Below are 16,588 nucleotides of genomic sequence, written 5' to 3' on the forward strand. Positions count from 1 at the left end.
AAAAAGAAAAAACTTTTAATATTTCCCTGATGTTATATATCATAGATAGTATCTAGATTGAAGTTTCTTAACCTTTTTAATGGCTTAACCTATTCTGCATATTGAATATCAAAGAATGAAAGTAGATTTTGAAGTATCCATGACAAGCTAACTTAAGAAGCAAAGAGAACATGTTGATGAATAGTGTGAAAAAATGAGAAACAAAAAAAAATATATTTTTAATATTTTTTAAAAATCTTTAGGTTCTGTGATCTATTTCAAAACCCCTTATATTCAACATATCGAGAAACACCAGTTTACATGATTTATACAAAGACAATGCACATAGAAATAACTGCAACAACTGAATATGCAAACAAACAAATACAGTTGATCTTGTTAACATCTAGTTATTTTAAAATGGTAATTCTTTACATCATATAACATCAAAAAAGTACCTATGCTGTTACATTTCATTCAATACAAAAATCAAAAAACAGTCTAAAATGGTGGAAAATATATGAGTAAAATGATAATTAACATTTCAAGATGTTTCTGAAAAAGCAATCAGTTTTCAAGTTGTAACAACTTGAAACTCATCCACTATAATAAATTACAGAAAACTCTCAACTAAAGCTCTGTGGTATTCTAAATCAAATCTTCCTTTGATCTCTAAGTTTATAATAGTGAGAGCTGACTGCACATATTAGCAGGTTTGTACTATAATGCTATGTACTATGATTAACAAAGATTAGGATATTTATAAAACGCAAAAATAAAAATCCCACCCCCTCTTAATGGTGTCTCTGTAAATGTGTATATATATATAATTTCTTCTTATATTTTGTACATATACTGTTAATATCTCTTTATTGTTTATCTTTACTGATCTACCTTAAGTATTCCTTCTCATGCCTAGGATCTCCAGATATTTATTTGTTTGATGACTGCACCCCTGAAGTTCCCCTATAGGCAAAAGAAAGCTTTCATATCCTAGTAGATCAAGAATTATCTATATCTTATCCTCGCCAAAGTTTTTGCAGTCATGGCAAAATATTCGCTACCTATCTTAAATCACTTCTAGCCTTTGAGTTCCCGTTTGCAAGTCCGAATTGTGTTTTTTGGGATCAGTGCATTGCAAAAGATTGGATCTGACAACACTTTAAATAATAATAACAAACAAGTTTAATTACTGATCTAATAATTGAACATATTACATAAAAATACAAGTTTGATTCACAGAGGACTATTTCTTAGCCTTGAATGATCACTTAAATTTAATTCCTAGTATATTCTCTCGCACTCACTTAATTAAATCTTCAATAAGCCTATTTTATATTACAACTGTTAGGAAATTTCACATATATCATAGATTTCCTAGGTGTGCATACCAATTGTAATTTAGCTTCATTCAGTCACCACATGCATATATACATATATATATATATATCTCAGAACCTTATTTTTTTCTTAAACACTTAGTTAAAACTCTGGTAATTACATTGGTACAATTTATGTCATCAAGTTCTAAACATTCCTATAATATGATAGCAGGTAAATACTTCAACAACAAGAATTATCACAAGCACACATTTAGTTATCAAAAGAAATTCAATAGCCCAACTTCTTCCATGGGAAATCAACTGTGCTCACGTTTCATTCATCAGTTAATATCTGTAATTACACCCATTTACGAGCAATGCTCACACATTAAAAACTACCTTCTAAAGTTAGATAACTTAACAGTTCGATGGGGAATTTTCACTTAATTCACAGACATTTAATGAAAAGATGGAATCACGTGGGTCTTCTCCTCCTATCTTGCATGTGTCTTCCTTCCTTATTCCTTTTCCGGTGCTTGAGGGGTCTCTCCTCCTCCGTTCCGTGTTTTGGAATCTTCGTCTTGGAGTCACAGGGACAGGGCACCGATGAGTAGTCTCGACAGTTAGCGGGATATAGGGTAGGCTTTCCGGCTCTACCCTATTTTCAAGGCAATACTGACCTTGAAGGTCACCTGTGACGGGATTTGTAAACAACTTTCAAAAGGCATGTTGAAACTTTGGCGTTTCTCTTGGTTTCATTACCTCCACATCTCTTCTTGAACAATTAGCGACTTAATTCTCTTTGGGCTTATTTTGTTCTTTACACAGATAACTTTACATAGAAAAATAGATACATTTGTACAAGGAAATTTGGGTATATTTCCACTGTAAAAGGTCGATGTTTTAGATCATTTATATTTTGAGAACATCGAAATTTTACATTTCCACCTTGTTTTGTGGGATCAGGGTATGGGACTTGCATATTCCTATGATATAGAGAGTCACCCTGGTTCTCTGAATTCTGAATAGGATCATGAAACACGAAAAGTTTGTATAGAGCCAGCGCATTTCAGGAAATTAGGAAATGAATAAACAATTTAGTAATTGTTGTTTAAGAGATACTTCTGTCATGAGAGGTTTCTTTTAATTAACATGAAAAACACAAGGAATAAGTAATACTATTTATTTAAGAGCATATATTTCACTCTGAATATAATGACCATCATCATCAGTGGTGACAATAGTTAATTACAAGATAGAACACAAACAATGGATTGAATTTAAAAAGTAAGAGATACATGATGTTATACAGGGTGGCCATAAAATAACTTTCCCTCTTTGGAGGCATCTGTAGCTAAAACCAATAAACGGAATGAGACCAAATTTTATATCGAGTCTTTTGAAGGCATTGGAAGATGATTTCCGTGAAAAAAAAATGTATTACCTGACCCCAGTCCTGAAGATACTTTCAGGTGCAAACTTTGTTTGCTCATACTTGGATAAAGGATTAAATTAAATTGATTATAGTCTAACCAAGTGAAAAATAAACTTTCAACATCTTTCTCTAAATCCAGAGTAATTTAATAAAAAGGTGGCACACCTTCTGGCAACTCCTATAGGTAAAGATGACCTCGCTATTGCTTCTGTCTGGTATCTCCACATCAGGGCCTGGCTCCTACTGAAGAGACCTCAATAAAGGTCAAAACTAGTGAGGGTAGTGGCCCTTCCCTTAATGGATAACATTATACATATCTGCAAGGAAATGTGTTTTGCATTATGGAAGATACTGAGATAGGAGTGATGTTAGCTTGGTCCACCTTTGCCACGAGTTGCCCGGTGTTGTACTACCTGACCTCAGTCCTGAAGATACTTTCAGACACAAACTTTGATTGCTCACACTTGGATAAAGGATTAAACTAAACTGATTATTATTATTATCATTGTAATGCGCCACATTTCCAGCTGGATGAGTGACACAGCTGTCGCTTACACCGTTGAAATGTTATTATTCTATTTTATGCCTTTAATGTAATTATTCGCTTGTTTTCGGCTCCGACAGCACCAAAATTTCCCCTACCGGCGGCTTTTAGTACTAAATCTTTTTTTCACAGATATCATCTCCACATGCCTTCAAAAGTCTCAATATAAAATTTGGTCTCATTCCGTTTATTGGTTTTAGCTACAGATGCCTCCAAAGAGGGAAAGTTATTTTATGGCCACCCTGGTACATAAAAATACCAAGAACTGGATTAAAATCCCACAAACAGACAACTGAAAAAATTGAATTCATTACTAGATTAAATTGTAAACCTTGATAGAGACACCATAGAAAAACTTAACACTTATTTTGTTAGAACACCTTGGGTCTATGGGTCCTAAGATACATTAGAAAGACATTCCTCTTCATCTAATTGTCACTGCATTGACTCACTTACTTACTGAATTAGCCAAATTTTTAGAGCACTGTTGAAAGTGCAAAGTGCTAACACCAACTCATTCATAAAATATTTTTCTGATTTTCTAGATAAAGTGAAAAAGTTTTCCTAGAGTCCACTGATATAATGGTTAGCTTTGATATAGAATTTCTCTTCACAAAATATTCTTCTTGAGAATACACCACATTGACTTTCAGCAGCATTTCCACAAGATATAATGAAATTATTTGACTTTGTTATGCGCTGTGGATATTTTATTTATCAAAATAAGTTTCACAGTGAAGTTGAACGAACTGCAATGGGAAGTCCACTCTTCCCCTGCACTTGCTCACTTTTACTTAGAATATTTAGAAGACATCCATACACCCTAGCCTTCATTTTGGGTTTGTTATATAGACAACATTTTGCTATCCGGCCTCATAATGAAGAAACATCGCCTACTTTTTTTTATCTTATACAAACAATCTACATCCACAAATTAAATTTACTATGGAAATGGAAAAAGACAACAAATTAACCATTTCAGATATTCTACTCCTCAGCTCATCATCAGGTGAATTAATCCATTTATCGAAAGCCTACTTGCACCGGATGCTACATTCAACAGCAATCGGCTCACCATCCATCACAGAAGACTGGAATTATAAAATCTTTATTGCAACATGCTTAAACTATTTGTTCTACACTTGAACTATTACAGCAGGAGCTTTTAAGCATCAAATGATATATGAAACTCAATGGCTTCTTAGAAAGAATCATGCAACAGTTTTGTATTCCTATAATTCTAGCTCGAATAACAAGGAAACAGTATGTTGAGTTCCAATCCCCTACATTTCTGGCATCTCAGAATCATTTCCAGAATTCTTAAGAAATTTGCTACTTGCACACACAACATCCAATGGCAATCCATTCCAATCAAACACTTCTCTATGAGAGAAAAACCTAGCCCTAAAATCTATCCAAGCATTTATTCTCAACTTCCATGGATGCCCTCATTTCCTTTTCCCACTCTCCATAAAATGAAAAATTCTACTGAAATTCTGTATAACCTATTCAAACGTTTGTAAGTCTCAATCATATCATCCCTCTTTTTCCTCTTTGCTAGTATCTGCAGCCTACAAATTCTCAATCTGTCTTCATAATCTGCATTTCACAATGCTGGTATCATTTTTGTCACTTTCTCTAATGCATCAGAATCACCATTGAAACCAGAAGACCAGACCTGTGCACAGTAGTCCAAGTGAGGTCTTATCAAGGTCATGTAAAGAGCAAAATGACTTCCTTATCTTAACATGTCAAGGTTTGTTTCAGCACTGCCATTATTTTCTGAGTTGTATTTACAATTTTTGCTATATGACCCTTGAATTTCAACTTCCTGTCTCTACTAAAATTCCAAGATCCCTAGTCTCATCAGTTTCTTCAAGCATAACCCACCAATATAATACGACACTGACTATCTAATCACAACAAAGTGCATGACTTTACATTTATTAACATTGACATGAAAGCCATTTTCACATGCCCACAATTCCAGCCTATTGAAATCATTCTGCAAAAACAGCATATCAGCAGCACTCCTGATTACTCTACCTATCTTTGCATGATCAGCAAATAGCTGTATATCACATGTCAAATCCTCCCCAATGTCATTAATGTACAGATTGAATAACAATGGACCAAGGACTGATCCTTGAGGCACACTCCTTGTTACCATGAATTTTGCAGATTCACCCCATCCCCATATACCACTTTTTGATATTTGTCAGTCAACCATCCTCGTATCAATGCGAATAGTTTATAATCCAATTCCATATTCTCCAATTTATGCAACAGTATTCCATGCTATATTCTGTCAAAAGTCTTAGCAAAATCCAAAAGTATCATGATGTATCCATTTCCATTGCTTAAAACTCAATGGTAACATTATTATAGAATGTGAGCAAGTTACTAAAACATGACCTTCCCTTAGTAAATCCATGGTGTTCATTACAAAGTAGAGTTCTCTCAATCCATTTCTGAATGCAAGCCTTAACCAACCATTCCAAAATCTTCAACGCCACTCCTGAGATACTAATTGGTTGATACTTTGATACATTCAATCTTTGCACTACCCTTGGCAATGGGTTTACTATACATTCTTTCCACTCCTGTGAAATCTTCCCTGTTCTGAGACTAAGATTATATATCCTGGTCAAAGGAGTAGCCAGTTCAGCTGAACACTCTTTTAGTATCCATGCTGATATTCCATCAGTTCCTACTGCAGAATTCTTATTCAGTTTGTGCAACAGCTCTAGTACTTCCTCTTCATCCACGAGTTTCCTCATATGGTGAAGATGTAGCAATGAGTTCAAAGTCGCACATACCAGGTTGATAACTTTGACAGCTCATTAGTTGAACAATCACTTCTGTATCAGTCACCCACATACCATCTGCATTCAGTAGTTATTCTTTCAAAATTCGTTGTTTCTTTTACTTGCAGCATAATGACAGAATTCTTTTCGGTTGTCTTTAGCATGCAGCACCAATTTCTTTTCATACTCAGATTTTGCTTTCTGTACAACAGTTGTGACTATTCTAGCCTGCTGCTTATAATTATCATAACTGATGTCATACTCATGCACATGATATTCCTTCTACATCATTTTCTCACGAATCTCTTGCTTAATTAGATTACACATCCATTTCACTCCTACTCTATTTATTCATTGAATTCCAGGGACACGTTCTCATATTGCATCATTTAAGTATCTTTGAAATACTTCCCACACACTGTCGAAATACTTCTCATCCAATAATTGACACAATAGCACAGAACCCAGCATACCCCTCAGGTGGTCATAATTTCTTGCTTTGAGTGTAGCCTTTTCTGAATGAAACATTCATAAACTTAGCCACTTCTCTAGTCAGTACCACATGATCACTGTCACCAACTGGAGACAGAATAGTTACATTTCAGTTCTTTAACTGAAACACCTTCTGAAACTATAATCACATCTAACATTCTTTGACCTCAAGTTCCTTCTGTCACATGCTGCTTGAGGGAGTTGTCTCACAACAGCTCAATAAATTCAGTTTCATTCTTCTCATGCAATTCCATATCCACCCAATTAATGTTCCTCATTATTATTATAGTGATTATAGTTCCCCAAATGTTATAGTTGCAAAATTGTTGCGAATTGGACATTTTGCCGGGAATTGTTTCTATAACAAAAGAAATTCCTCTAACGACAGATGGGATTCAAAATTTTGGACACATACTTCACAGAGAGTATAATAGAATTCAGAAACCCCCCCCCCCAATTTAAGTGAACAATTGATGAGAATTAGAGGAGAAATCCTATGCTCTAAGTGTAGCATTTTATTAGATACAGGATGCAATGCCTCAACCATTAGAATGGACTATTTCTTAAGCATAAAACACAATGGAAGAACATTGCCAAACTAAGAGAACCTGTGAGAATTACTACTCTCTCAGACTCAAACTTCATAACTTATGAAAAAGTTTGCACAAGGATTTACCTACCAGAATTTAGACTATGTATCTGGCAGGATTTGCTTGTTATCCCCTCAACATCCAACTTAAGCTCCCACATTAAATTAGGAACAAATTTCTTGGAAAAGTATCAATTTTCCTGTGATTTTTCTAAAAGGGAAATATCCCTAATGAACAGGAAAAGAAGTATCAGAAGAAATAGTAATTATATATATGATGGAACAAGGAGACAGACAAAAAAATTTTATTTACCAAATGAATTGGAACCTCCTACTAAAGTACAATCATCTGTAGGTAAACCAACTGAAAAGGATAGAGATGTAAATTCTGATGTGCTTTATCAGCCTGAAACTAAACTTGATACTGATGAACCATCACTACAACAAATATCCATACCTGAATCAGATGTTGGCACTGAAAATCAACTAACAGTTGAAGTTAATTTTGCCAAGGTAACACCTTATACAATAGAACTAGAAATTTGGGAAGTCAATGGAATTACAAGGGAATGAGTGATCACAGAAGGAATACCAAAAGAACGGATTACCAAGGCGTAAGACAAATTGCTAGTAACAGAGAACAGAGTTTCTACCCTGAAAAGACATTACCTCACAATAAGCAAAGAGAACAAATATTTCCTTGTGTTAGAAACAGCAAAGACCAAGAGGAAATGCAGAGAGAAATAAAAATGTAAAACATGATAACAAATCAGGCTTTGTTCAAAATAGGTACTACTTAAGAACTCGAAAAGGAGATAAGAAGTCTGATTTCTACACCAGAGAAAGAGCAAACCTTTGTTAAATTGTGAATGAAGATAACATGATGAAGATAATTAACAAAATCCACCATGTCATAAGCAAGACATATTATTTGTTGTTAGTCTCTTGCTTGTAATATATTATTCATATAAATGTTTTGAGTTTTGTCAGTTATTATTTAATTATATAATTTTAGAATGTCATAATAATGAAAAGGCTCTGTATTAAATGTCATTTATTTTATTACTTTATTCCTTTAATAATATTATAAGAAATTATATGTATGTAACTTTTATGTGCCTTATGTGAACTGTGATATATGTTTTTTATTATTGTAAATGAAAGTGAAAGTAAATTTAAGGAATTCTGTTGATGAGATTTGATTGGCTGCTGACGGAGAAATTGAGTTATTTTTAGTTAGCTCGTGCTAAGAGCATGAACTACTGTATATGAAGAGAAAAGCCAGTTGATATATGCTGAACTGGTTAGAATCGGATTTTAGCGGGAAAGAAGAGAACGTAGTTGATTGGAAAACAAAAGTAAAGAGAGAAGCCTTAGAGACAGCACAGAGATTGGTAGCGAGTGGCAGAAGGGGAATTGATATATGCCTAAATCGACTAGGAAAGGACCAGGAATTAATAGGCATTTTGAATTACTTCTATGGGAGTTCTGATACTACGATAAATTCCAAATGTTTAGTGGAAGAATAGTGCATAACTGAAATTGATACATAGAAGAAAATAAGGAATTAGTAGATAACTTAAACCAAGTGCATCAAGACTTGTGTATTTCTGTGTCTATAATTCAGTTATTATAGTGGAAGATTTCTTTTGAATTGTGTTGTCATAAAGTAAAAGTCAACAAGAATTTCAAATGTATCTATGTGAATTCGATGTGTAGAAGCTATAACCCGGTAAGAATTGTCCTTTCTATAACCTGTGTGAAGCAATAACAGTTAACTCTGTCGGATATATTTTCACCTTGGCTGTGGATTATATCAATTAATCGTTGGATGCAAGATGTACTGAAGTACTTTCCCTTCGAAATGATAAGCGCTATGTTGTTCTATTAAGTGTCAGTTGACTGAGAGAGAATATAGAAAAGCCTGTCATAAGATTAATTATTGTAACATTTGAAAAGTTAAACTTTTAGGAACTATTTTCAATTTGATTGACTGAGCATAAAGAACTGTAAAGTGAATGTTTGATAGTTAATGGATTGAAATTGTTCTGAATACTTTGAACTAAACTGATATATTTGTGATTTGATTCATCTAATTGGATAGAGAGAAATATGTGAAAGAAATACTAATGTTTTAAGAATTAAGAAGTGTTAACATTAGTCATAATCCTCAAACCTAATTGAGAAGTTCCTAATATCTAAATGTGAATTTTTGTATTTTTAGCAGATAATTATACTTGGATGTATATGTTGTATGATTCTACATTAAATGTTTTCTTTTACTGAGTTAAATATGGTGTTTGCCTGATTTTCCTTCATTGCACCGCTCATAAAATTAATCGGACCTTTGCGGAAGCCTTAAAAGATAATAATAACCTTGGCCTGAAGATAAAGCGATAAAATAAGTATAGCTGATGGTTGATTCCTCTATACTATTTAGACTAATCTGAAAATAGGGTGGTGCAGAATAATACAAATTTCTTTATATTCAGATGAGCATCAATCAACAACTAGCAAAGAAAAACAGAATTTAAAGAGGTAAAGATAAGATTAACAAACCAACAAAAATGGAACAGTCAGTTAGGTAGGGCGTTTCAACAGTAGCATGCCTCCTCCTCTCTTATCCTGTCTATCCTTTCTAAAAATACTGTACTCTTTCCACTCAATACCAGTTAGTATGACCGTATTGAGTATCCTCTTTCATGTCCTTTCATGACCTCTCTCACACCGAACTTATCACTAGTTAAGTCGTTAGTGCCTACTACAATTACGATCTCGTTTACTTTTTTTTCTTTTTTTGAATTGCTTGCGTTATGTTTTTAATTTTTTCACCGGGAAAACTTGATGTTATAACCCACTCATCAATGGCATGTTTTATGATTGAGTCACCATACCAAATAACATCCTTCTTTTTATAATCAACTTTACTTACCAGATTTTTGTTATTATGCACTAACTTACCTGATCCTGTGCTTTGTTTTCCATTTTGCTGCTGAACTTTTTTATTCTCCGTGTTCCTCTAAATGCCACTCGACTTTCTGTAGTTTCCTCGTTGTCTGTCTAATAATCTGCTTTAGCCTAGCAATTTTGGAAGTTAAATTATTTTTAATATCCTCTTTAGTAGAGAATACCCTCTTGTTAGTGTTTCATTTCTTCTGTGTTTTTGGCGCCATTTTACACCTGTATTTAATATTAAAATATTACAATAAAATTATGCTGCAAAGACACTAAATACTCTAAAAACATGAAAATCTACTCGCATATACTATGAAACTCTAATTTTCTAATGAAAAAACACAATAAAACAGATAAAAATTACCAATTTTACATAAACGCTAAATTACACTGACCACTCACAATATAACCTCGAACCTAAATTATGGTGAAAACAGATCAAATAAATATGAATTTGGAAGAGGCTTCATTATCAGAAAAAAAATTATGGCCATTTGTAATTGAATTTGAAGCTTTTAGTGAAAGAAAAGCAAGCTAAGATTAAAGCAAAATTGTTCAAGATAACTTTTAATAATGCATGTGCCCAAAGAAGCTGAAAAAGAGCAAATAAAAAATGAATTCTATGAAAAACTGAAACTAATCCTCAAAAAAAATTCCACAAAAGGATATATAATTATCCTATTAGGGGCTTTCATTGCAAAAAGTGGAAAGGAATACATATATAAAAAAAAATTATTGGAAGCAAAAGTTTCATAAAGAAACAAATACTAACAAAGAAATACTGATTAATTTGCACTGAATCCAGAAATTTAATAAGCAGTATACTATATTTATTAGAAAGAATATACACAAACAGACATGGAAATCTCCTGACGGATATTCATTTAACCAAACAGACGACATCATAATCAAAGACATAGGAATTGCATCCAGAATATTCAGAATTACAAAGGAGCTGAATGTGATGGTAACCAATTTCTAATTGGTGCTACTCTTAGGATCAAAATAAATTATTATTATTATCCTCAGACTTCCATAAGTCAAAGATTCATAGCGGAAGGCCCCCTCTGACACACACACACACACACACACACACACACACACACACACACACACACACACACACACACACACAGCTCATCATACCGTGCCTCAAATGCACTCATCTTCTCTGCAGACACCATGCTCTCAGATTGCATTCCAATCATTCACCACTCTCCATGCATAAAAAACTTCTCACTCCTTTGCTCCCACCCTCCTTATACAGCTCCAGGGATGACCTTTTGTTTCCTCCCACCATTTTATAAAAAACCTCTTCAACATTAATCAATCTAAGAATCCCTTATAACTTATAGGTTTCTATCATATCACTGCTCCTCCTATCGATTAGACTGTAAATTGCATCTTCTCAACTTTTCTTCATACTCAACATTCCAGACACCAACCACCTAAGTGAGTTCATCTCTGGACTCTTTCCAATACATCTTATCCTTTTGAAAACCAGGTGACCAAATCTGTGCAGAGCAGTGCATATATGTGGCCTATGTACAAGGATCTCCTTATACATTTATAAAAGGTTCTTCAGAATCTGCTTACTTCTACAGGTCAGTGTCCACTGTATCGATGACAGAATTCATTATGTTTTCCTTACAATTTTAGCAATGTGTCCTCTAAATTTTAGATCCCCCAATCCACAATCACATCACATCCAGAAACTTTTCAGCCAAAAGTTTCAGAAGTGAATAAACATTGTCATCAGTCAGCCAGTCTTTCCACTCATTTGCAGTGCACATGTGCATGCACACATTAATTATACACTCATATATCTGAAATTTAAAGATATAATTACAAATTTTATCTGGAATCATATCATATATCTGATATATCTATCTAGCTATCATATCTATGATATATCTATCATATATCTGACATTTAAAGATATAATTACAAATTTGTTTTAAACAGAATGGGCAAGAAAAGATTAGCAAAAGTGTTCTCTGCCAGGTTGGCAGGAAAAAGACCCAGAGGAAGACCAAGATATAGATGGATTGATACAGTAAAAAGTGCCCTTAGAAGACAGAAATACAAGATCTGATAATGTTGGAGTCTTGACAGATAACAGGTGACCAAATAAGAAGGAAGATAGGAAGTTAGTAATGATGTAAATTTTTCACGTAGTACTATCATATCCTGTACACCCCCTTGAGGGTACATGGCAGGAATTTGATGATGATGATGATTTACAAATTTGGATGGATTCTTTCCTTTGTCTTTTGAACCAAGCATATGCACTTAATGCATCACTGAAGGATTTTTCTCAGGTATGAAAGCATATATTCCTCATTCCACACTAAATTCTCATCAGCTAAGTAAACCTTGGTTCTTCAAAAGATGTACCAAGACTAGACAAATGCAAAACCAAGCATACAATAACTATCATCAAGAACCTAACCTTCCCTCACTGATTACACCAAAGCCTGAAACAGCTGCAAGAAAATCATTGCATCAAAAACTAATTTCCAAAGAGTCAAAAACAGAAAACTTGCATCATGCCCAAATGGCAGACACCTTTTGGTCTCTAGCTGAAGCAGTTGGCCATAACTTTTCGGAACATTGCTCTCACCACTAAGGCATTAGACAGGTCTATTGCGTCATCACCCACAGTAAAACCAATCTCCTAGCATCATACTTTTTAGTGATGAATTTTGGTAAATGTACAGACGATTTTAGTAAATGTCTCCTAACTATTCCAAACACTCAACACTCCATGCCTTCTCTGATATTTTACCAGAAAGTGCTAAAAAAAACTTGTCAAATTAGATACCAAAAATTCCCCTGGCCATGATGGCATTCCTTTAATTGTCCTAAAAATCTGCACTCCAGAGTTGACCCCTGTTGCCTCATTATGTTCTTACTCCACTGGTATCTACCCTACACCATGGAAATTAGCCCATATCCAACAGATTTCCAAGAAGGATAACTATGCAACTAATGCTGAGGTCTCCACAAGGTTCTGTCCTCTCACCTATCCTCTTTCAATATATTAACAATCTGCTCCAGTTGATAATTTATTCAATACACAGTTTTGCTAATGACAGTACACCGTATTCCTTCTTCTTATTAACAAACCTTGCACCACACACACACACACCACCACTATAACCCACAGAGCAACAACCTATGTAATGCAAAATTCTGATCTCCAAAACCATTCTTCGATGGGGATTGGATAATCTTGTCAATTTCAAGCCTGCAAAACACAGTTCTGCCTTATTTCCAACAAAAGAAAAACACATTTTTTCAGTCATACCTTTCACAACATCCAAATCTCTAGGCAAGATGAGATTTCTCACCTTGGGATTATCCAAACTGAGATCTCGTAGCATAAACATTACAACCACTGCTTCCTTGGCATCCAAAAAATTGGGAATTCTCTTTCACTCAAGGCATTAACTTTATAGGTTTCATTTTCTTGAACTGCTATTAACCATGTACAAATCACAAATCCACCGATCTATCAAGTACTACTCACATATCTAGGATGGTGCCCTCAAGAACTCCCTAAAAGTATTCGACATAATGCAGAAGCAAGCAGTCAGAACTGATTAATGACTCTTCTCTTGCAAACTCAATTCAACCACTCTCACACATGCATTTAGTATCTGCTGCATGCATCTTCTCTAAATTTTCCACAGTAAACATTCATTGGAACTAGCATCAATAATTCTTTCTCTCTACCAAATCTATTGAAATGTGTGAGTGCCAACCAACATCACTTTACAGTCCAACTCCATACTTGTTCTATACGCTTCTCTTCCTCCTCCTTCATTCCTGCTTCTGTACTCTGGAATAGCCTCCCTCTCATTTGTTTCCCAAGCCCTTCAAATCCAATGTGAACAAGTTCTTCTTTCCCAAAACTTTTACCATACACAGTACTAACATACTATAGGTTGATTAACCAACAACTTCTCATTTATGGGCCAAACATAAACTTGCTATAATTTAAGATTCTCACAAAAAAAAAAAAAAAAGTCAAACAAGAAAAATTAATGCTGTATTCACAAACTGTCATTATTATGATTCTGTACACCTTAAATATCCTAAACTAATATGACAATAGGTCTTGTTCCTCTGACAATTAAACAGTGGAAAACTATTCTTTGTTTCCATATGAAACAAATTTACAAAATGCATAAAATTTTTACAGTTACCTGATTATAATATATTCTGTTTCCATCAGCTGTTACTAGCTTTGCTCCACATTCTTGCCAGGATGATTCAACTACCAAATAGTTTTCATTTTCTTGTGCCTGGCATGAAATATTGCTCAAAGTTATTTTTATTTCCATGCCTTTCTTATCTAACATGTCACTCAAGAGTGATTTTATCCTGTTTTGAGGAAAAGATACCCTTACTTTATCATCTAAACACTCCAGCACCATTTCCCTGACAAGCTGCATATTTGGTCTTTTTTGGACACCTAAAAAAAAAATTATATCTTGAAAACATCAAACAAAATATAAATACTACTTGATTGATTTATATATGAGTAAGTTTTATATATGATTTACAATGAATCACACATTTTGTTATATGTCTCATATCAATTTTTAATAATTCCTTCATAGTATTAATATTGTAGTATTATATTATCTTAGAAGAGTGCATTTTGATATGTTCGTTTTCAATTCCATCGTTGCTTCATGTAATAGTAGAGATGTATGTTCACTCTAAAGATGTAATGAGTTATTAATCACAAAATGTTTCTTAATATAAATGCTCTAGTTTTCCAAATATTATTAATTATTATTTTGGTAACCTCCATGGGGTCAACAGACTCATCGTGGGAGGCCCACTCAACCAGCAACATATCTATTATAAGGAGCTTTGAAGTTATTTACACTAACATGCACTTACAATGCACTCAGGCAATGCATTCCACTCACTATTATTACTATACTAACAACTCTCCACAAAAAATCTACTCCTCACAACCTTCTTCACCACATCTTTATACAACTTCCAGGGATGGCCTCTCGCTATTCCCATCTTAACATCCGCTCCTTTTATAATTTCTTTTGTATTAATCTGATAAAATCCCTTAAGGTCTCTATCTATTAATATGATAGAGACCTTAACTTGAAGGTCTCTATCATATTTCCCTCTTTTTCTCCTATCCACCAACCTCTGTAATCCACATTTTCTCAAACGCTCTTCACTTTGGTTATTCGTCTTTTGAAATGTAAAATCTAACATTATTGTAGACTATAAATTGTGACAAGCTAGTAACAATGTAAACTTAATTCACTATTCTATATTCACTATTTCATATTCTTTAATTCACTATACACTATTCTCATAAAAAATTCTTATAAAGTTTTATCGGGAGGGAGTCAGTGCACAGATTGTGCAGAAGGAATCATGCAGAGTGAGTCTGATGGGAGAAAAGATTTTTAATATAAGATGGATGGCTTGTATTTGAATAGATTTGGGATCAGGAGTCTGGTGAAAGTGTTGTTCAGCAAGAGTTTGGAACAGTGCAGGCTTAACACAGTAAGCAGGCGATGTATTGCAACAGTATCACTTTACACGCTGAAGTGAGTAGAAAAAATAAAATAAAAACACATTTTAATATTCGCATTTATTAAATGTGGATATGCACTAAATATATTGTAATAAATACTGTGACTTTTAATAACATTCAGCAAAAATTGCAAGTGTTTTTTGCTATGTATAGTATATAGCTGGGAGAAGCACTTGACAAGCCAGGTTAGTGCAGGACGTTGTATTATAAGGGGCACCTTACACTACCAACTTTCTTTTTTTTATGTGCAGTGCGCATAGACACAGTGCATGTAGCATTTTTCACAGTTTAATGTTGTGATCACGAGAATCTGTATCTAGCTTAACTTCTATTACAAAGTGACATTTGGGTGTTTTTTGTGCAACAGACTACATGCAATGTAAATCATCAAATTGTTGATTGCTAAACACACAGTGAATGTGTGTTTAGTTTTTTGTTCAATAGATTTTTTATTTCAGAATAAATCCGGGCATAATGGAGACGAAAAAAAATTATCTGGAGCTGCAAATAAAAAAAAAAAGAAAAGCAGCAAAAGAACTTGAAAAAGAGAACCAGAAAGGGCTGCTAACTAAATTTCTCAAAGAGCATGAAGATATAAAAATAGCACATAAAGATAACAAACAAGATGAAAATGAACAAGAAGCAACATTCCAGATATTCTGCGGAACTTTCTATGCAGCTATCAAAGACGATTTCTGATGTTGATTTATGAGAACCATCAACATCAGCCATAAGCAACACTACAAATTTCCAAACCAGTTTTAATTCAAGTGATCCAGCAATTTGGCCTGCAATCATTGATGATAATATTTGAAAATTTCTCATAAAACAAGGACCAAAACAAACTAAAAATTATTATTTTTTTATGTGATGATTGTGCT

General features: G+C 33.9%; 1 protein-coding gene across 1 annotated transcript in view; it reads right to left on the minus strand.

Moving 5' to 3' along the window:
• LOC150103852 (transforming growth factor beta receptor type 3-like) overlaps nt 1-16,588 on the minus strand; it is a 315,988-nt gene that overhangs the window by 58,584 nt on the left and 240,816 nt on the right. Inside the window, exon 10 of the mRNA XM_090397076.1 lies at nt 14,335-14,603. Within this exon, the coding sequence (XP_090253202.1) occupies nt 14,335-14,603 (269 nt within the window). The remainder of the gene's footprint in view (nt 1-14,334; nt 14,604-16,588) is intronic.

This window comes from Typopeltis vanoorti, chromosome 8 (assembly GCF_054136105.1).
Source record: "Typopeltis vanoorti isolate ZY-2024b chromosome 8, IOZ_Tvanoo_1.0, whole genome shotgun sequence".
In the NCBI taxonomy this organism is placed as follows: domain Eukaryota; kingdom Metazoa; phylum Arthropoda; class Arachnida; order Uropygi; family Thelyphonidae; genus Typopeltis; species Typopeltis vanoorti.